Genomic DNA, 20,434 nt, shown 5'->3' with positions numbered 1-20,434 from the left:
AGAGGAAATACCCTCAAACCCCCCATACTTACTCAGGACAGGAACATGACACTTTGTCAATCAGTAAATTGTAACAGTATCTGCAAAGAACATTTATGTAAGATTGAGGGAGGTGTGTGTCCCACAACAAAGACAGCCAAAATCATTCAAGAATTATAGGAGAAACTGCCAAGTTTCTGCACTGCAAGGATGGTGAAGGGCTTGGAGCATTTTTCTTTCCAGCACTATTACAGACTTCACATCAGTCAGGTTCCCTATGTGCTTTCTTTGCTGTACAGTTTCAAGGAGAGAATTTTCTGGAAGCAAACATGCTTCCCACCCACTGTATGTACATTATCCAACCCCACATTCTCCACTTCTGGTGCCAATTCTGGGTACCAGAACCTTGCGCCACCCCAGGCAATGAGATGGTAAGAGCAGCACGGAGAGTGTAGGGAAAAGGACAACATGTGTGTACCAAGACACCTGGAACAACGGTAGGAGAAAGATAGTGGGAAATATTTCAGAGGAATATGAAGGAGCAGTGAGGGCAGAAGAGGAAGACAGCAGCTTTCTGAGTTGTAAAGGCAAAGCAATGAGTGAGGGAAAGGATAGACTATGCTGGAGACAATTTCATATCTCCATATAGGCCATATGGCACCAGCAGGCACTTGACAATTTTGATCCAGCTGAACCAGAGGAAACTCTCCTGCCCTTACTTATCAAATTAGTGTATTTGGTTTAATTCTGGGGGCCCACTGTGCCTTCCTCTCCCCTCTTCCCTTTCCCACAACCGTGGTTGTTCCCTGTTGAACCCCACAACCTGAACTTTTGACACTGTCTACTCAGGTTTCATACTTGGTAAGGAAGAAACAGTGGCAGTAACTGCACTGGCAGGAAGTTAATTTTACTGAACTACACTGTTCCCATAAGCTTCTTGAAATCCTCGAAGTGTTACCAACTGAGTCACCACCTCTTTTCAAATGTGGTGACTTGCTAATGTCCCCATTCTCAGATCCTCTTTCCTAGGAAGTAAACCTGTCCAGCCTAAGGCAGCAGATAAGCAAACACACGTCACCATTTCACATGAAACGAGTTTCAGTTATACAACATTGTGTTTCACCATCCCAAAAAAAGGTTTTCTTTTGAGTGCAAATACTGCATGAAGTAGTCCAGCCTCGCTGTCTTTCAGCAAAGTGGAAGTGAATCTTTTCCAGCAAACCTCTCTCTCCTGGTCAAGGCAAGCATCCAGCTAAGTGACTGCCAGCCCTGTTACCAACATCAGGGACACAGCTGAGAAACTACAGAACTAACAGTTTAACCTACCACATCTTTAAAGATAAAAGACGAACTCAATAGTAGATGACAGCAGCAGACCTCAGTATCAGGTACAGGTATGCCCTGAGCACTGCAGTAGTCAAGAGAGAGTCTTTATATTTGAATGGCTAAGAAAAACAACTATTCTTCCAGCAGTGATTTCAAATGACAAATCATCATTTGGGGAAAAAAATTAATTGGTTTTGTTCTTTTTCTGCTTACAACTTTTTAAAAATGTAAATTATTTAAAAAAACCTTACTAAAGATTGGACTATAAGACCAATCTGTCCAACAGAAACTCATCCATTACAATACCCCTGTCTATGAAATTAAAAGGAATAAACAATGGAAATGGATTAAAATTTTCAGTTTGATTCCGGCAGAAAGCAAAACCTAAATATACTCTAAACTTCCTTTCCTAATTTTACTTCCCTTTGTTTTTAGGCAAGCTCTAAACTTCAAGGTAAAGAGAGTTCTTGAGGAAGTCAGTTTCAAATGGCTAAGAAAACAGAATAAAAAACAAATAAAACTGCAATATTTGAGATACCTAAAGAAAGTCTATAAAGACTGTCAAGTTTTGTTGTGATCTGCCTCAGTGATAATGAATCCAAAGGAAAGGGACTTTCTTCAGACAAGGCAAGGAAAGTCAATTTTGGCTGTTGGGTATACATATTTATGATTAATGCAATTTAATGATTAGTATCCTCATCTTGTACATGGGGAACAGGAGTGCTTGTGCCATACCTGTAGCAGCCAGCACAACAGAAACCTTGCTTTGCTCCCTCGTTCATTGCATTCAGGAAGGGCATCAAGGTGGCCCGGGTTGATTTACAATCAAAGGCTTCCTGGCCTGACCTTTACTCAGCTCCAAGGATAACACAAGTAAGCACCAAAGACTCCATATATAGCTGTAGAAATGCCAGAGTGGCATTGGAGGAGTGCAGCCCTTAAATGGCAGAATTATCTAGAAGATGAAAGTCATTTTTTTTCTACAAAATGAGTAATTCTTGCCAAAACATGTTGAATTCTATGGGGCTTTTCATTTTCAGGAGCTTTCATTGGAAAGGAGTCATCAAGTTCTTGAAGCCAAAAGTCTCTATTTATAAAACTAAAGAAATGAGAGAAATTAGTCTTAAGGAGGTTTTAAAACATCAGTTCCACTTTCAGACTAGCTCTAGGCATTGGCAGGAAAGCAGAAAACCCTGACCTTCAGAAAATACAGTCAGCTTACTATATGTTCATCCAGAAAAAGAAAACTGGTCCCTGGAGTCATCCCTTGCACCTCATGGGTCAGGCCATGCCACAGAGCATGCAAGTGCCTGGGATCATCCAGGAAGAGCAGCTGGGAACAGCCAGGAAAGTGTCTGCTCCTGAAGCTAGAGGCACAGAAATGAACCTGTATCGTTCTCCAGGCACCTGGCACGGGGCTGCATGCACCTCCTCCGTGTGTCCCCTCACCCCCGGAAAAAAAAATGCTGAAAAAAGCCATGAAAAAAATGCACCAGAGCCTCTGCCTGCATGGGGTCTGGGCTCCTCCCAGCTGCAAACGGCTGGGAAAGGGCAGGAGCCTTCCACATGGAGGGACCGCTTCCAAAACTGCCTCTTGCCACATTTCTTGGACCCATGGGATGGACTCAAGTGAAAAAGCCTTTAGGAGATATTTTAGGAGAAAGCTGTGCTGTGTCCCAGCAGCACAGTGGAGGTGATGGAGCAGCATGGGGTGGCTGCCTGCAGGCCCTGGGCACATCCTGAGCCACAGGCTATGGCTGCTGCTGCTGAAAAACATGGGCAGCCTTCACTCCTACTGTCCAGTCAGCTCACATGGCTGCAGGAATAAAGGTGAGGGCACAGCACACAGAATCATAGAATCGATTGGGTTGGAAAAGACCTCTGAGATCATCAAGTCCAACCTTGGTCCAACTCCATTCCATTTACCAGATCATGGCACTCAGTGCCATGGCCAATCTCAGTTTAAAAACCTCCAGGGAAGGTGAATCCACCACCTCTCTGAGCAGCCCATTCCAATGCCTGATTACTCTCTCCAGAAAGAATTTTTTTCTGCTCTCCAACTTAAATTTCCCCTGGCAGAGCTTGAGCCTGTGCCCCCTTGTCCTATTACTGAGTGCCTGGGAGAAGAGACCAGCCCCCACCTGGCTATAACTTCCCTTCAGGTAGTTCTAGACAGTGATGAGGTCACCTCTGAGCCTCCTCTTCTCCAGGCTAAACACCCCCAGCTCCCTCAGCCTCTCCCCATAGGACTTGTGCTCCAGTTCCTTCACCAGCCTTGTTGCTCTTCTCTGGCCCTGCTCCAGCACCTCAATATCTTTCCTGAACTGAGGCGCCCAGAACTGAACACAACACTCAAGGTGTGGCCTCACCAATGCAGAGTACAGGGGAAGGATCACTGCCCGGGCCTGCTGGCCACGCTATTTTTGATACAGGACAGGATCCCACTGGCCTTCTTGGCCACCTGGGCATGCTGTTGGCTCATGTTGAGCTTCCTGTCAATGAGTACCCCCAGGTCCCTTTCTGCCTGGCTGCTCTCCAGCCACTCTGTCCCCAGCCTGTAGCACTGCATGGGGTTGTTGTGGCCAACAACATAATCCACCCCTCTCGTATGGTTCCATGGGGAACTCCTGGGGCACAGCCGGAGCCGAAAGCCCTCGGGAAGGGAGGGGCGGCAGCAGCACAGCCACATCGTGGGGCTGGGAAAGGAGGCGTAAAGGGACAACGAAGGGGACCTGATCAGTGGGTATAAAGGGGAGGTGCCAAGAGGATGGATCCAGGCTCTCGTTGGTGGTGCCAAGCAATAGGACAAGAGGAAATGGGCAGAAACCGATGCACAGAAGTTCCATCTGAGTATGAGGCAGAACTTCTTTATTGTGCAGGTGCCCACACACTCTAACAGACTGACCAGAGAGGTTGTGGAGTCTCCCTGGCTGGGGATATTCCAGAACCGTCTGGACACAATCCTGTGCTATGTGCTCTGAGATGACCCTGCTTGAGCTGGGAGGCTGGACCAGGTGACCACTGTGTTCCCTTCCAACCTAACCCATTCTGTGACTCTGAGAAAGGCTGGAGAGCAGATGCGGCTGGCAGCGCTCAGAAACAGTCGAATTCCTCTCAGATTTGCACTCGCGGCGTTTATTTTAGTGGATTATGAAGGTTTATTTTAAAGAGAGGTGGCAGAGGAAATAAAATGGCGGCCAGGCCGCAAACCACCGCGACGGCCGCCAGGGGGCGCTGAGCGACCCGGCCCCTCCCGCTGTCCAACATGGCGCCTCCCAGCGCGGCTTCACCCGCCGGGGAGAGCGGGTGGCGCCTGCCAGGAGCCGCCGACTTCCGGCGCCGCCCCTTTCCTGGCGGGCCGCCCCTTCGCGCTATGCCCACGCCGGGAGCTGGCGGCGTTAGGGGAGGTGGCGCCCGCCGGTGCCGCTCGGCCGGGGCTGCGCGGAGAAGCCGCTCCCTCAGCCTCCCGCGGGGACTGTTTTCTGGCTGAAACCGCCGGCGCAGGTGGCGTGAGGGCGGGCGGTCCTCGCGTGTGGGCGCTGGAGGGGAGCGAGGCCCGCCCGGCCTGAGGGGGATGCGCGGGTAGCCCGCGCCCGCAGCCAGCCCAGCCCTGCCCGCCACCCCCCGCCCAGCCCCGCTGGCCGCTGCGGAGCTGGCGTCAGGCGGCCACAAGATGTTCAGCTGGCTGGGGACCGACGATCGCCGGAGGAAGGACCCCGAAGTGTTCCAGACGGTCAGCGATGGCCTGAAGAAGCTCTACAAGACCAAGCTGCTGCCGCTGGAAGAGCACTACAAGTTCCACGAGTTCCACTCGCCTGCCCTGGAGGATGCCGACTTCGACAACAAGCCCATGGTGCTCCTCGTGGGGCAGTACTCCACGGGGAAGACCACCTTCATCAGGTAAAATCCTGCTGCCCTCCCCCAGGGCGTGCCCGCACCCTCAACGCCCGTGGGCTGAGATGGGGAAGGACGTGTGTCTACTACCTGTGCTATGTCCCGATCCCCCTTCTGTTGCCCACTTTCCTGTCCCTGGTGCCCATCGACAGGTTTTCATTGAAAAGTCACCTCCACTCAAACGCGGTGTTCCTTTGCAAGCACAGGATTGTGTAAGATGTCCCATGAAACACCGACGTGGCAAAAAGTAGCCCAGGGCAGGGCTGAGGAGTGCAGGCAGGGCATGAGTGCAGAGATGTGAGTCACTTGGGGCCCTCTTGGCCGTCCAAAGTGCAAAGGCTTGGGAAAGGCTCGCGCGGGATATTCCCGTGGCTGCTCGGGCCAGGCTGGCCCTGCTAATCGCCGTGCTTTTCAACTCGATGTGGCTTTTGGGTGGTGAAGCAATCTAGGGGAACCTTCAAGTGGGTGCTTCGCTTTGCAGTGATCTCTGTCTCGTGCTTGTGTCTTTCTCTGCACTGTGCTCAGAACCAGGGCAGAGAAGCATTCGTACCTGTGCATGGGGGAGACCTGCCCATTTTCAGGGATCCAAAATTAAAGTCCTGTTGTAGCTGTGTCCGGCTCTGCTGAGATGCTGGGAGCAGCAAGTTTCTTTTTAAAAAAAGCAGTTGCTAGCAGCTCTTTCATTTCACTGGTAGAAAACTGCCACAGAGATGGTTAAATTTTCCAGCTGGACTTTATTGCAGACCTCTGTTCAGCCATGCTGCTTGTTCAACTTGCAGCAAGCCTTTCTCTTGGGATCGCAGCTGAAGCTGTGCTATCTGTGCTTCCTATGTGATTCATAGGCTAAGCCTTAAATTCCAGCCTTTTTCTGGTGTGGCTGTGTTGAAATCTGTGGAATTACCCCAATGTAAATCTGGACGCAAGCCACAAGCAGCTGGCCCTTTGTTCTACCAGTATTTCGTGGTGGAGGAGAGAGCTGTGGAGAGCAGAGAGAGGTGAATCAAATTGACTGTACCTCTTAAAGACTGACCTTCAGAAGTACAGGGGCTTTTTTTTTATGTGCTGTAATATTCTTGCCACTGAATATCCTGGCTGGGAGCCAAGAACAGAATGCATTTCTGGCAAACAAAGTGAAAAGGTCTTTCTCCTGTGAGCAGGTCAGGTAGGTGCTGAAGGGGGATGTAAATGACACAAAGAAGCATTTGACATGTTTGGAGAGTTACTCTCTTTGAGTGGCTAGCTTGGATAGCACAGCTCCCTGGTTCCACCCCAGATCTTTGTTCTGTGACTTGGTACCAAACCTGTTTGAAAAGCTTTTTCTATCCTTTGGGTTACTGATGCTCAGACCCTGAACACAAGGAGGTTGTTGAATTCCTGATATGGCTGTCTTAACTAAAGCAGCTCTTTCTGATTCTTCTCTCTGGATCACCATCATCAGTATTTCCCTGCAGTCTCACCTGCATACTGTTGTTACCAGAGACTTCCTGGCTCTGTGTCTCTCTTTTCACTCAAGTCCTTTTTCTGTAAGTCTCAGCATCTTTTGCAGAAAGTTCAGGTGCCTAAAGCATGTCCCAAGCAAAAGGAGAAGACTGAGTCTTTGCTCTGATGTCACCAAGTGGATCTGAGCCTCTCTGACCACTGCTTCGTCGTGCTTGTGTCCTCTTCTCCCAGCCTTCTCTGGGCACAGGACTGGGATGAACCTACCCAGGGGCTATGGTCAAGCAGAAGCGACCGGGAGCTTGTGCTTCACAGGAGGGCCAAATGGACATGAGAAGGCTTTCCAGGAAGGCAGAGTCTTCTTGTTTAAAATACTGCATGAAAAGGTGGAAGTTGAGAACTCTTGGAGAACCCTGGGGCCTCTAATAGTAGGAGTGTCAGGGTCTGTTACTCCAGTATGTTCCCAATCAAAGGCAGGAGGTGCCAGAAAGCCACGTGTTGCTAGTGATAGGCTTCCAGCATGAGCTCGCAGGCATTGGTCATTAAAGAGCTGGGATAAGCACCAGATTAGCACCAGAGTTATTATGGGAAGGCAAGTGGGAGCTAAAACTGAGAGCAGGGAGGAGTTAAAAGAGATGGGGGGAGGAAGTGGGAGGGGAGAAACCATTATGTCTTAGCAGTAGAGTGAAGCAAGAAACAGCGACTGGACATTGCTTCCATAATCTCATCAGAATGGGGGATAATTAGTGTTATCCTCATGTATCAATTCCACTCTTAAATTGCATCTTGTACTGCCATGCAATTTAGGGTGATGACTTATTGCCACTAACTACTCCTGTGGAATGAGCTCAGTCCCAGTTCACCTGGATCCCAGGACATCATTAAAAAAAAGGGATAAAGAACCTTAGTCACCTGCCTAAGGGAGGTCTCTTCCAAACATCCTTGTTTTGCAAAATCTGAGGTGAAGCAAGGATGAAGTTTAAGGCCCTGAAGCACCTAAGCTACAGCATCTTGCAGTGAGGCTGCTCCCTTGTCAGGAGCTGATGACAGAAAGAAGGCAGTCAAGGTTAGCAGTGAGAAACATTTCTAGAGGCTGAGCCAGGGAACAGGGAGGTGAGTTGTATGGGTCAAAGCCAGTGAAGCAAGACCAGAAGGCTGGCTTGTTTTCAGGCAGTTCTCCTCTGCTTACAGTGGCACAGAATTGAGTCTTACTCTGCAATGTGAAAGATGTAGCCTTGCTAATTGCAGCTTTTCCATTCCTGCTTCCTGTGCTGTATCATCTCTTTGGGCTTACTCCCATTTCTCTCCTCAGCATACATTCGGTTGAGACTTTTCCAGAGAGCTGGAATCTGAAAGGCTGTCCTGGTTAGGGCAAGGAAGCACATCTACCTGGGAATATCTTATAGCTACAGCAGGATGTCACTGGAGCCTGCCTTTATAACGTTATTACTTTTTATGTTTCCTGTAAGAGGTGGGAGTGCAGGACACAACCTTACTCTCCTAATTAACTCAGATTCCTGGTCTTTCCTAAAAATAATCCTGGCTCTAGTCCAGCCATCCTGCTAATAAAATAAACAAGCCTGCCAGAGCCGTGCTAACTGTCAACAGGGCTTGCTTTTCTGGTGTAGCCACCCCTTCCTCCTAGAGCTAATCATTTACACGTCCTCGTCTCTCCACACTGTTTGTCACAAGGCTACACGCAGAGTTCTGGTGTGACCTCCCTGTGTGGCCCTGAACCTTTCATCTCTGCCTGCACCAGGCAGTTGTCACCATTTCCTCCTGCTATGCCCCTCTTCCCTTTCCCGCTCCGCATCACCTCTGCTGCCACACACAGCAGCATCCTGCAGGGCTCCGGCATGACTCATCACGGGCTAGAAGCCCCTTCCCCCACATCCTGCGGCACTCCTGCCCAGGGAGCCCGGCATCTCTTTGCCTGTCTCCTATGCTACTCCAAACCCTCCCGGGAAAGGGTACCCCAAAGCCAGGCTGGCACTGATGCAGCTTTCCTGCCCTTGTCCCTCACCAGAAATGGGCGTGAAATGAGCAAACAGTACAATGCTTCCAGCCACATACCATCTCCAGACAGTTCTCTAAAAAGCAAATTGGTCATAAAATCAACAATTTGTGCTTTGCCTGAGGCTGCAGACTTCCCTAACCTGGTGGGAGGCAACTCCCCCAGGCCTTTGAAGGTGTTCAGCAGCTCAGCATAAAGCTTGCGGCACTGGCAGGGGAAACTGCTTGCTGTTGGTTGGTGTTTTCCACAGCTATTGTTTGCTCTTCTCTGCCAGAAATCCCCACAAATGTGACCACTGCACGTGTTCTCTAGCTTGCCTCTGGTAGCAAAGGCAGCCTGTGTCACTGCCGGGCAGAATTGCCTTCCCCCCATCAGGCAGTGTCAATAAATCCCCTTGTATTTGTCCTGAGTACAATGAGATTCTTGTGCTGCCGACACCCTGCTGCACAATGTACCCAAATCTCCCAGAGAGGCCTCACTTAAAATAGATGCTGTGATACTGGGGAGTGCAAATCTTCATCTCTGATTTCATACCACTTGTTGCACATTAAGCCAATTAACACTGGCTTGTAGCTACTTCTGCATGAGAGTGCTTTTGTTGGGATTTTTTGTTTTGCATTTTTTGAAGTCTTATACAAGAAATAAATGCAGAAATGCTATGAAACATTAGCAGAGTGAAGCTGTGATAAAATTCTTTCAGTAGCCTGTTTGGAGGAGTGTGCTGTTATATACAGGACTTCTGGTTAGACTTTCTTGGAAGCTTTGTCTATAAATAACAAACAACCCCACACTCCCTGGCTATTTTCTACTACTCAAAAATTGTCACATTACATGTGTATCTCAAACCTGTAAAAAACAAAGCCGGTTGTTGTTACAGCAAGGCTGCAACCCAACACTGGGAGTAAGGGGTGTTTCTAAAAAGCACTTCACTTGTTGCATTTGATAATTACTATCACTGCCTGTTTCTTTTTTGTATATTTGCAAGGGGAGAATGCAAAGATTTATTTCTATGGATGCAGTAAAATTCCCATCTGTTTATCATTCTTACTGTATTTAGGTCAGATGAAAAGGGATGTACAGAGTAGGAGCAGAGGAAAGCCACTGGCAGTGACAAGCGTGGCAGCCATGTCCATTGGGGCTCAAGTGTTTGAATTGCCATCCAGCAGGCACAAGTTTGGTTTCCAGAGTCTGGCCATGTGGCCTCTAACCTAGCAAGTGGTTGTTGCAGTGTAAAAGAGCTTTCCAGGGAATGGAGCCAAGAACATTCATAGGATAGTCTACAGAGCTCTTGGTGGGAGATGAGCCCCACCTTGTTCTTGGGTGGTTCAACCTAGAGAGAAGTTACGGTAGCTGCCAGGAAGGTGTACTGTGATTGCCAGCCAGGAAGTGACACACACCAGCACTACCTGCAGTCTGCTTTTCTTAGGTAATGACTCACTCTTATGGGAAAGTTTGAGAAACCCCTCCATAGGGTTAGATAGATAGGATGTATCCACCCTCCTATAGGAGGTCAGAGAGGGCTGTTTCCTTCCTGAAATCCTTCCTGGATTATTTCAGCTTTCTGTGAAACTGCTGAACAGCTGCTGTTGCATCTCAGAGTTGCTGCAATTCAGAGGAATCACTTCTGGTGGCATTCTGGTGAGCATGTGACTTGGAAATCACTTTGGATAAAAGATACAAGAAAATATATTATAGTACACTAATAAAGGAGGCTGTCAGCTCCTAAGGGAATTATGGATATCATTGCTGGAGTTACTTTTGCTGCAGCATTTCTCTTCATTAACATGTACCAAGTCAGATAAGTTGCTGTGATTTGCAGTATGTCTTGGGTGTACCTTTGCTTCTTTTACCTTTAGATCCAGTTGATTTGACCTTGTCCATTAGGAAACTGAAAAATTTGTTGACATGGTGTCTATAAATAATCTGTCTGAACAAGCAGAGGGTTTTTTTGCTGTTCCTTAAACACTGGATTATGTTAAAATGATAGTGAAAGCATGAATCCTCAGTGCCAATGGTCCTGTAGTCCCCCACATAGGCACTTCCCTCTCTGAGAAGACTCACCTGAGTGAACCAGTGCTGGTTGTTAAACACACCAGTTTCAATAATGAAAAATCTTTGGTCCTTCTCCCATTTCCTTTTCCACATCCGCATAATCAACTTTTAACATCGCAGCAATTTTATATTTCTCTTTCTACCTACTAAAGATTAGTTCAAAGCAATGGAAGAGGAAATGCCAACTACCTTTTGGCAACAAGCGACACAGTGTTACACTAATTTCCGTAATATGATTTATTTTTCAAGTAACTATCCAGAACTTATCACCAGTTAGGTGCTCTGATAGCATTCCATACCAAAGGCTAGACCAGTTCTAGCCAGCTTTTGCAAGCCATATGGACACAGTGGTAGAATCAGCAGGTGGAATGCTGCACACAGACCTGACCTCGGCAATGGCATTTGGCTCCTTCATGAGCGAAAGGGAATTATCCCATGCACACACCATTAACCCAGCCTGAACTTGGCAGGGTAAGTCAGGATGTGCTACCAGAGTCCTATTCAAAGTCCTCCAGCCCCAGTGGGTAACTATCTTTCCTTGAAATTTGCCAAACCATACCTTCAGGGAGGCTGCCAGAGGCTTAGGCCATAATAAGGGATGTTGTGCTTAACTGTGGTATTTAACTTGATGACAAATATTGGACTATACTCCGCTACCCACGTGCATAATGCTCAGTATGCTTGAGCAGTTCGTGGTGCAGACCTGTAGCTGCATTGCAGAAACACACAAGGAGGGAGACTTGAGACTTCAACAGTCAAGTACAAGGGAAGTTGGCATTTGAGCAGCTGATTTGTACTGGGGGCTAAGCATATTAGTTGGATGAGCCTGCTGAAATGAGCAGCAGTGAAGTAATTGATATTGGCACCAAAGGCCAGTGAGGTTTCAGGATTAACTCTGTGATTGCAGTGAACTGCTGTTTTTACTTTGCTGTGCTAAGTCTGTTCCAAATATCTTGAGGACTGAAGTACACAAAATGATGCAACATGGTGAGAATCTCTTCCCAGCAGCTATGATCATCTCAATTTCTTAATCCACCTTAAATAAGCTTTAAATGGGGAGTTCCTAAGTAGAAAAACGACCATGACATTTATCAAATGATTCAGTGACAGTGCTAAAAGTAGTCTCAGCAGGATCCATGCTCTTGAGCTTCATAATTACAACTGCAATCTGTAGTACAACTCATTTAGGACTTAGGCAGCTCATGGCTTATGCCCACACCCTGTTTTTTCGCCTACAGGTACCTGCTGGAGCAGGATTTCCCAGGGATGAGGATTGGACCAGAGCCTACAACTGACTCCTTTATAGCAGTTATGCAAGGAGATGTGGAAGGAATTGTTCCTGGAAACGCATTGGTGGTGGATCCCAAAAAACCGTTCAGGAAACTCAACGCCTTTGGCAATGCCTTTTTGAACAGGTCAGTACTCAAGAAGTTACCTATTCTGGAGAGTTAAAACTAGAACACCTTGAGCAGCATAGCTAGTAATTTACAGGGATAAAACATTACACTTTTCCTCCCATCCACATGGCTGATGCAAAGCCATTCCAGTCCTAGCAGGTGCACAGAATTCACTTACTGAAGGGCTGATGAATAAATTCGAGTGAGGCAAACCTTTATTTCATTTGAACAAACGGAACAAAAATGACATCACAACATGTTAAGCTCATCCTGTAGAAGTCTAGAGGTAAATCTCTTCCTTACATTTGCTCTCCCTTGCTTCAATATTTCTAGCTTCTTCATTCTGCAGTCAGTTTGGTTCCCTGACACCAACTAGTCCAACCAGACAAAGTCACTGAAGTCAATACTGGAGTGGAACTGTCACAATATCCACATCTTTGCTTTTTCGCATTGTTAAACATTGCTTGAAAGTCCTCCTTGAAACAAAACCATGCTTTCTCCATTCTGATGCTTTATGCATATAACCTCACATGCAAACTGATGACAGCTCTGTCTTTCCCATTAAAAAAATTAGCAGGGGGTTTGGATAGAGGTTCTGTGACACTAATGTAACCTTTCTATCCCCTAGACCCAGCCCAACCATGCCGAGTTTTGGATCTAGGCCTTGCAGGAAGCCAGCAGCACACACCCATATCCTAGATGAGCACAAACTGTGCTACAGCAGGCAGATGAGAGCAAACTGACTACACCCATCATCAATGCCTTCCCTGCTAACACAGTGTGGGAGACATTGGAAACATGGCAGCTGCTCAGCCAAACAGCCAGGAAAGCTGGGCTGGGCTCTGGCTCCCTTTCTAATTTCGAAGCTTAGTGTCTATCCCAGGGGGCGCAGCATCTCCTACCAGCACTGACCACTGGAGTGCTGATACAGGCTGCAGCAGAACAGGGAAGGGACCTGGAAAGAAGATGAGAAGCTTGATGAGGGAAGAGGGACCTAACTGAAGTCACTGCTGTATGGAGAACCTCACAGTGCCTCAGGGTGGCTGTGGAAGCAATATCTGATCGCTGAACAGAGCCATCAGTCAAATACATTAACATGGTCCTGCACTAGAGAGACTTTGTGAAGTTTCCAGTGTTCTGTTGGGCCCAGAATATCTCTGCCTGACTAGCAGGTCAGGTGACTACCCACTCCCTACACCAGAGGAGAAGGGTCATTTGCCCTAAGAAATTAACAAGCCTCCTGCATGGAGTGCAGAGTTAGTAAGTGAAGAGGACATCATTCAGAGCATCTCTGCTGCAAGCCAAGAACAGCGGTACAGAGAAGCGGCATCAGGCCAGGCACGGGGGGCAAAAAAGCAAACACTTCTAAACGGGACTGATTGATGTGTCCTGAATGCAATTTGCTCCTAATACAGCAAGGGATCTCTGCATCCATTAACCTAGTTCTCTGTATCATACTGTGTTCTTGTTACTCTTCGGCTACTCTTCCTTCTCCTCAGGAAGGAGTCAGGCGAGTGCCTGTGAGGACAGCGGGGCTGAGGGACACAGCAGTGATTAAGCACCAGCCTAAGTACAGTCCTTTTAGCAATGCAGGGAGTAACGACAGCTGCTAATGACACCTTTCTGTTGTTGACATTAAAAAAGAGGGAGTAATGATTTCTAAACTGACAGAGAAAGACACACTTAAGGACTAGCTGAGAAATAGCATCACAGTTCTGAAAATGCAGATGGTAATGCCCAAGTAATTAGGGAATTTAACACATACAGGAATTGACTCAGAGGGCCAGAAATTTAGAAGATGTAAGTCCTGGTGCACCCACTGGACTGGATCCAGCCACCCACACCTACTCCTACTGTAGGCCGGGCTTCTTTGCTAGAAACAAGCAGAGCTATCTCTGCCTTGCACATATCTTGCTGCTTCTCTGTGTATGCCAAGGTCCTGCCCTCAGCTAGGAGACTATGAGCAGGGAATTTGGAGAAGGGAGCTAATCTCTGGGAGCCACCCCTCCAAGCTGAGATAACAGTGGCCATGGGCAAGTCTGCTTTACCCATGGGTGGTTTTAAGGTAACTGTGGGCACCAGTGGAAAGGAGCAGAGCAGCACAAGGCGGTAGCATTCACACAGGTCAAGCTAGTGTTGGCTGAGAGGTGGCAGCCCACAGCACTGTCTTGTGGGGTGTGAGCCTGATGCTCCAGGACTGAGCATCTAACCTTAGATTGGGACTCCCTCCCCAGCAGAGACTGGGATCTGCTGCTTTCCAGGAAACAAGGGAAGAGTGGTACAGTCAGGATTTGCCTGGGAGATAACCAGCAAATTGTGCTGCTCCAAGCCTGTCTCCTGCCTCCCTTCATTCCTGGGAGATAGAGTGCCTGCTCATACCTGGGAGACAGGGCAGAGGTAGGGCTGACAGGCTGCCCAGAGCTGAAAGGAGGATAGCAGCTCTGCAGAATCCTGCCTCTTGTCTGCCTTTTCTTGCCACAAGTGGTTCCTGGGTATTAAGAGGAGGGCTTGTTTTCCTTACTCCAACTCTGCTGGCCAAACCCCAGCCCTAGAGAGATACCAGCAGAGAGATTACAGATTGCACCGTTATCAGAAGGACTTGTTTGGCACCAAGGGTCTGGAGCAAAATCAGGAATCTCAGCCATTACTGTTGTATCACATTGACTAGATTGCAAGAGACTCCCATCCCCAAAGTCTGTCTTGGGAAGCTAAGGTGGAGTCAGTCCTGCATTTGTGTTGTCAACAGCAGGAGACATCATGGGTAACAGGTCCCCCGTTCAGCCCTATGCGCTGCCTGTAGAGGTAGTGAAAGTCTAGTTTGGCACCATGTTCTACCCTTCATATGGCCCCATGAAGAATTAGGTCATGCTCCCTGAGATCCTGCAGTTCTGCTGGGACAGCAGGAGGGAATCAACCTTAACAACCTTGCCAACAGAGCCAGAATGCACTCACTCATGCTGGCCTCTGACCTTATATCTGACATTTCCTGTGGAGTACTTTTCCTAGGGAAACTGGTAGAAAATCCCCTTGCCCAAGGCATTTAATATTAGAGCACAAGGAATAGTCAGGACTATGACAATGAAGAACAAACCTGGCTTGGCAGGACAGGGGAATAACATGACCTCCTAGGCCTTTTGTTCTCTGCTGCTGTGCCTGGCACTCAAGGATAACCAAGCCAGTCCCCCTCTTTGGTATGAGGTGTTACATAGTCAGAAATGCAGCCTGTTGCCACCTGCTGAGCTGTAGATGTGAGAGTGTCTGTAATATGTGGTCTGAAATAGCTGACAGCTTAGGAGAGAAGACACTCTTCTAACCCATGAGGATTCAGTCTTGTCAGAATCTTTTTGGAGTCATACAAGTAGAAGAATTGGGGGAAGGTGGTAATGTAGTCTAGGGGAGTTCAGATGTGCAGGGGCTTCAGCAGAACCAGTACTCATCAGAGCCCTGGAGGGCCCTGTCTGCCTTGTCTAATAGAGTGGTCATCGCAACCCCCATCCTTTCTGTGTTTCTGCTTCTTCCCACAGTAGCGTGTTTTTTGTGCCTGGATGCCACAACCACCCTATTAATATGCATACACACACACACACACACACACACACACGCACACACACACATTTATAGCTGCCTGGAATGCCATCACAAAAAGGCAATCCATGAAATGCTCCTGGGAGCCATGTAAGCGGATAGGCCTTTACTGTCCTTCACTGTTAACTGGCAGCCAAAATAGATGAGCTGCAACCCACTGAGCACAAGCATAAGTGACTCTTCCTAGACAGTGATTTCCATAGATACAGAATGGGGAGCAACTAGCTAAAGAGCTGTTACACAGAAATGGAGCTGCAGAGGGGGAGCAGTGGATTACAAACTGAATGTAAGTTAACATTGTCGTACTGCTGTTAAAAAAGCAAACATATTACTAAGATACATAAAGAGGACTGTCATATGTAGGAGATATGGAGCAATCCATCCACTCTGCTCACCACTGGCAAGGTCACAGCTGGAGTACGTCAGCTTGTGGCATCATGCCTGAAGAAATATGTGGAGCAGTTTGAGAGGACCCAAAGCAAGGCTGCAAGGGTCTTCAGGGATTTACAAATGACCTGCAAAGGCAGCTAGAGAGAGCTGGAAGAGATAGGAAAAAGCTAAAAAGCAACCACCAAACTGTTTTCTATAGAGGAAGGGCTGAGGGAAGGCAGGATGACAATAGTGTACATTGTGGCAAGAGGGGAAAAATAAATCATTTACCACATCTACTGTGTTTGTGACTGAGTGGCATTGTAGCATGGTAATTGTATATTAGACATTAAAAAAGTGGCTTTGCTGGAAGGATGATTAAGTAGTGGAGGAGACTCCCAGTAAATGGTGAGTCTGCATTGTTACAGATTTGAAGAACACTTTAGAACCTGGTTGATCTACCTTGAGGTAGACTGAGCAACCTCTTCAGAATTCATGCTGTCTATGCTTTAGTATTTCCATGGTACAAAAATAGCATGCTTTGTGTCTGTTTAAGACGAGATTTGAAAGAGAACTTTGACAAGTCCTACAACATTGATGATTTTTTTTTTAAACCAAGTTAGTTCACTTGAGTTCAGGACTCTACAGGGGAATGCTTGAGGGAAGAAAAACAAATACCACTTCTTGCTAAAATCAAAACAGCACATTAATGAAAACCGAAATATTTTCATAATTCACAATTTGGGGGCCCACATAAGAAAATCTGTCAGTTCATTACTGAGACCCGTGTTCTAGAAGCAGCAAAATAGTCAGAGAAAAGTGTTTAGTTCTACCTGCTTTCTCATTTCTTTAAGTAACAGTAGGTCCAAGCTCCAACAGAAGACTTGCAAGATCAGTCTGGCTGTGATGTTCAGCACATCATAAGTACCTTTTGCCTTTTTTTTTAACACATTTATTTTCCACACAGGTTTGTTTGTGCCCAGCTACCTAATCCCGTATTAGAAAGCATCAGTGTCATTGACACACCAGGTATTCTTTCAGGAGAGAAGCAGAGAATCAGCAGAGGTAAGTCCCAAGTTCAGTTCTCTTCCAAATGATAGTAGTGAAAACCAAAGAAACTCTCTGTGAGTTTTACTTCAAACTAATACAAGCTGTAGACAGAAGCAGTAGTAGAAGACTCTCAGAGATACAACATGCCTTTACAAATGGAGTCCAAGGACACATTGTTAACCTCCTGCAGAGAATTTAAATGTTTTCAGGGGAGGTTGCTGAGAAGGTCAGCAGGACATATGTCATAGTCCAGTATTACCCTGTGGAAGAGATTTTAATTGGAAAGAGCCAATTAATACCTATCTGTTTTGCAGAAGCACTTGCTTTCAGTGACTTACTGATGACCCATAGCCAAGGCTCCCATTACATCAACCTGGTTTCTTTCTGACCTAGCAGGTTTCTTGCACTGACCAGGCTTCCTAAATCTGGTGCAGGACTGGACTGGGTTTAAGAGCCACTGGCATCCAGGTTCCCCATTGCAGTGGAGAATCCGGAAATCCTGGGGACATTATGTCATGGAATGGTTTGGGTTCAAAGAGACCTTAAAGATCCTCTGATTCCAACTCCCTGCCATGGATAGGGACACCTTTCACTAGACCAGTTGCTCAAAGTCCCATCCAACCTGGCCATGAACGCTTCCAGGGATGGGCCATTTTTTAAACCTGTCATCTGTGGTCATTTTTTTACTGTGTAAGGTAATGGTGGCATAGCTCACATTTCTGGAAGGTTCTATAGATAAAGCTGGTAGCTGTGCATCATTCATTGAAAGAAAAACAAGAGGAGTAATCTCAGCATTCAGGTTTGAGAAGATCAGTTCTCATTCATACTGCTCATTAACAATGCACAATTAAGTTTCAACAGCACAGACTCTCCCCAAAAGTACTGAGGCATTTCTCCTGTTTCTGTGTCCTGTCCTGTGAAGCTTTCAGATGACTCATTACTTTTCCAGTTTTATAACACTCTTTTGCATTGAAATTGTTCCTGGAAACTTCCTTTTCTCTTTTAATTTAATAGCCACCTTGCACAGAGCCAGGTGGTGTTTTGCTGGGATCTTCCACCACAGGGACCTTAGCTAAAGAAGCATCAATAAAGTAAAGCTACAGTTAGTTGAAAACTTGCATTAACCTTTTTCAACATGGGTCTCTGCACTGCTAGGGGATCATAAATTCCAAGGTGTGCCAGCCTTCATCAGAGGGTTGGAAAATATGCGGTGGAAACATTCCTCCCTTCAACACAAAGTGTTACAGAGATAAACAAAAATTTATATTACATGGTGTAAACATTTTCCAGTCAATAAAATGACACTAATAGCAACAAGTTCTCTTGCAGAACTATCACAGTGAAGGAAACATGTGTAGGAGGAAATATTTTTGTTATTAAAAATAAAAGAAATTTTAGGTGAGTCAGAATGAACCCATTTCAAGCCCCTTTCCCACATCTCCTCACTAATTCAAATCCTGACATATATTGCAAGATTTTCCTACTTTTCAGCTATTTACAGAACTAAAAGTATCCTTCTGCAAAATACACTGACACTTTTTGCTCCTCCTTTTGGAAAAATTTTTGTCAGCTTTCCAGTGGGTCTTGGTGTCCCATTCTACAGCTTGTCAGTCTGACCTTGATGCCAGCAAAGGTCGTGAAGCTGCTCCGTGTGAGAGCGAACACACAGCACATGCAGGACAAGCAGGGGATCAGACCCAGCCAACACAGGTTTATGAAAGGCTAGTCCAGCTTGACCAACCTGATCTCCTATGACAAGGCACCACACCTACTGCATGAGGGAAAGACTGAGGATATTGCCTAGCTGAACTTTAGTAAGGCCTTTGACACTATATTCCACAGCATTTTCCTGGAGAAACTGGCTGCTCATGACTTGGCTGCATGCACTCTTCCCTGGGTAAAAACTGTTTGGATGGCCAGGCCAAGAGTGATGGTGAATGGAGTTAAATCCAGCTGGCAGCCAGTCACAAGTGGTGTTCCCCAGGGCTCAGCACTGGAACCAGTCATGTTTAGTATCTTTTATCGATGATCTGGACAAGGGGATCAAGGCACTCCAGTCAGTTTGCAGGTGATACCAAGCTGTGCAGGAGTGTTGGTCTGGTCTGCTGAAGGGTAGGAAGGCTGTATGGAGGGATCTGTAGATGGATCTGTATCAATGGACTGAATCAATAGGCCAAGGCCAGCATTGGGTTTACAGTTGGACTCAATGATTTTAAAGGTCTTTTCAAACCTAAATAATTCTGTGCTTCCTGCAGCTACGCTAATAAATGCCAGCAATGTCAGAACATGCTAATGCACAGCTGTGCACCAGTAAAGTCACTGGTGCACTTTGACACAAGCCAATAATGCCTCTCCAAACATCCAGAAACAGCTGAAGAGGCCAAAGGGGAGTCCCACTTCTGTAAACTTCTTGCATGCTATACGTATCTGTAGAGCTGCAGGCCTGTCTTAGCATGTGGAAAAGGTTCTTCCTGGAGGACTTTTCTGCCCTTAGTGCAATTAGGTGCTAAGGGCAAAAAATTGGCACATTGCACATTGGCCCTGTGACTACAGTGTGTGGTCATTTGACCCTTTTACCAGGAGGCAAGAACTCTAGATGGAGCACAGCCATCTCTTGACCATTTCTGCCATCCCAGGAATTTTCTCTGCTGCATCTCTAGCCAGACAAAGGGACTGTCACAGCCTGTTAAAAGTACAGTGTAGGTGGGGTCTCACTTTGTCACCATTTGCATCAAGGACAGACTGAAACTGGTCCTGTGTGCCAGGTTGGATGACCTTTCAATAGCTACATGGCAAGATCCTCACGTGGTTTAGATCAACATAGCTCAGATGAAGCTGGGACAACTCCAGCAATTTCTGTGTACAGGCAGCAGAAATAGTCAAAAGGAGTGCTGAGGTGCTTGAATTTAGGAAGGGCTGCTGCCAGGCATTGGCTTGAGCTTATCTTAAGGAAGTTGATGTTTGAAGGGGAGTACTCACCTCCCAGCTCCCATGGAAGAGGAATAGGAAAAAGTGGTGAGGCTGGCACCTTTGCCACCAAGCTCACAAGCCAGATGACCTCATTAGCAAGTTGGTTTGGGGGGCAAATAGAGCAATAACATGGTTTCTGGGCAGAAAACAAGACAGTGCTAAAAAGTTATGACACAACAAAAAGCACCTGCTCAGATTTCACTTGGGAGTGAAGCAAGACCCAAAGGAGTCTTACAGAGGTTTCCCAAGAGACTCTGACATTTCCTAACTGCTGAGAACAGGAGAGCTGTTCTTACCTCCATTGCTAGGAGTACGTTTTAAGACCTTCTGACTGGGATACCTGTAATGCAAGGTCAGGGAA

The 20,434-nt window shown here is 46.9% G+C and overlaps 1 protein-coding gene across 1 annotated transcript in view; it reads left to right on the top strand.

Moving 5' to 3' along the window:
• The first annotated feature begins 4,659 nt into the window (after positions 1–4,659).
• Positions 4,660–20,434, top strand: part of EHD3 (EH domain containing 3) — a 30,405-nt gene continuing 14,630 nt past the window's right edge. The window contains exons 1-3 of the mRNA XM_071579881.1: positions 4,660–5,205; positions 11,941–12,117; positions 17,021–17,118. Of these exons, the coding sequence (XP_071435982.1) occupies positions 4,979–5,205; positions 11,941–12,117; positions 17,021–17,118 (502 nt within the window). The 5' untranslated portion in view covers positions 4,660–4,978. The remainder of the gene's footprint in view (positions 5,206–11,940; positions 12,118–17,020; positions 17,119–20,434) is intronic.

This window comes from Pithys albifrons, chromosome 2 (genome assembly GCF_047495875.1).
Source record: "Pithys albifrons albifrons isolate INPA30051 chromosome 2, PitAlb_v1, whole genome shotgun sequence".
NCBI classification, from domain to species: domain Eukaryota; kingdom Metazoa; phylum Chordata; class Aves; order Passeriformes; family Thamnophilidae; genus Pithys; species Pithys albifrons.
Note: the sequence above shows the minus strand (reverse complement) of the source record. Positions and strands in the feature narration are given on the sequence as shown.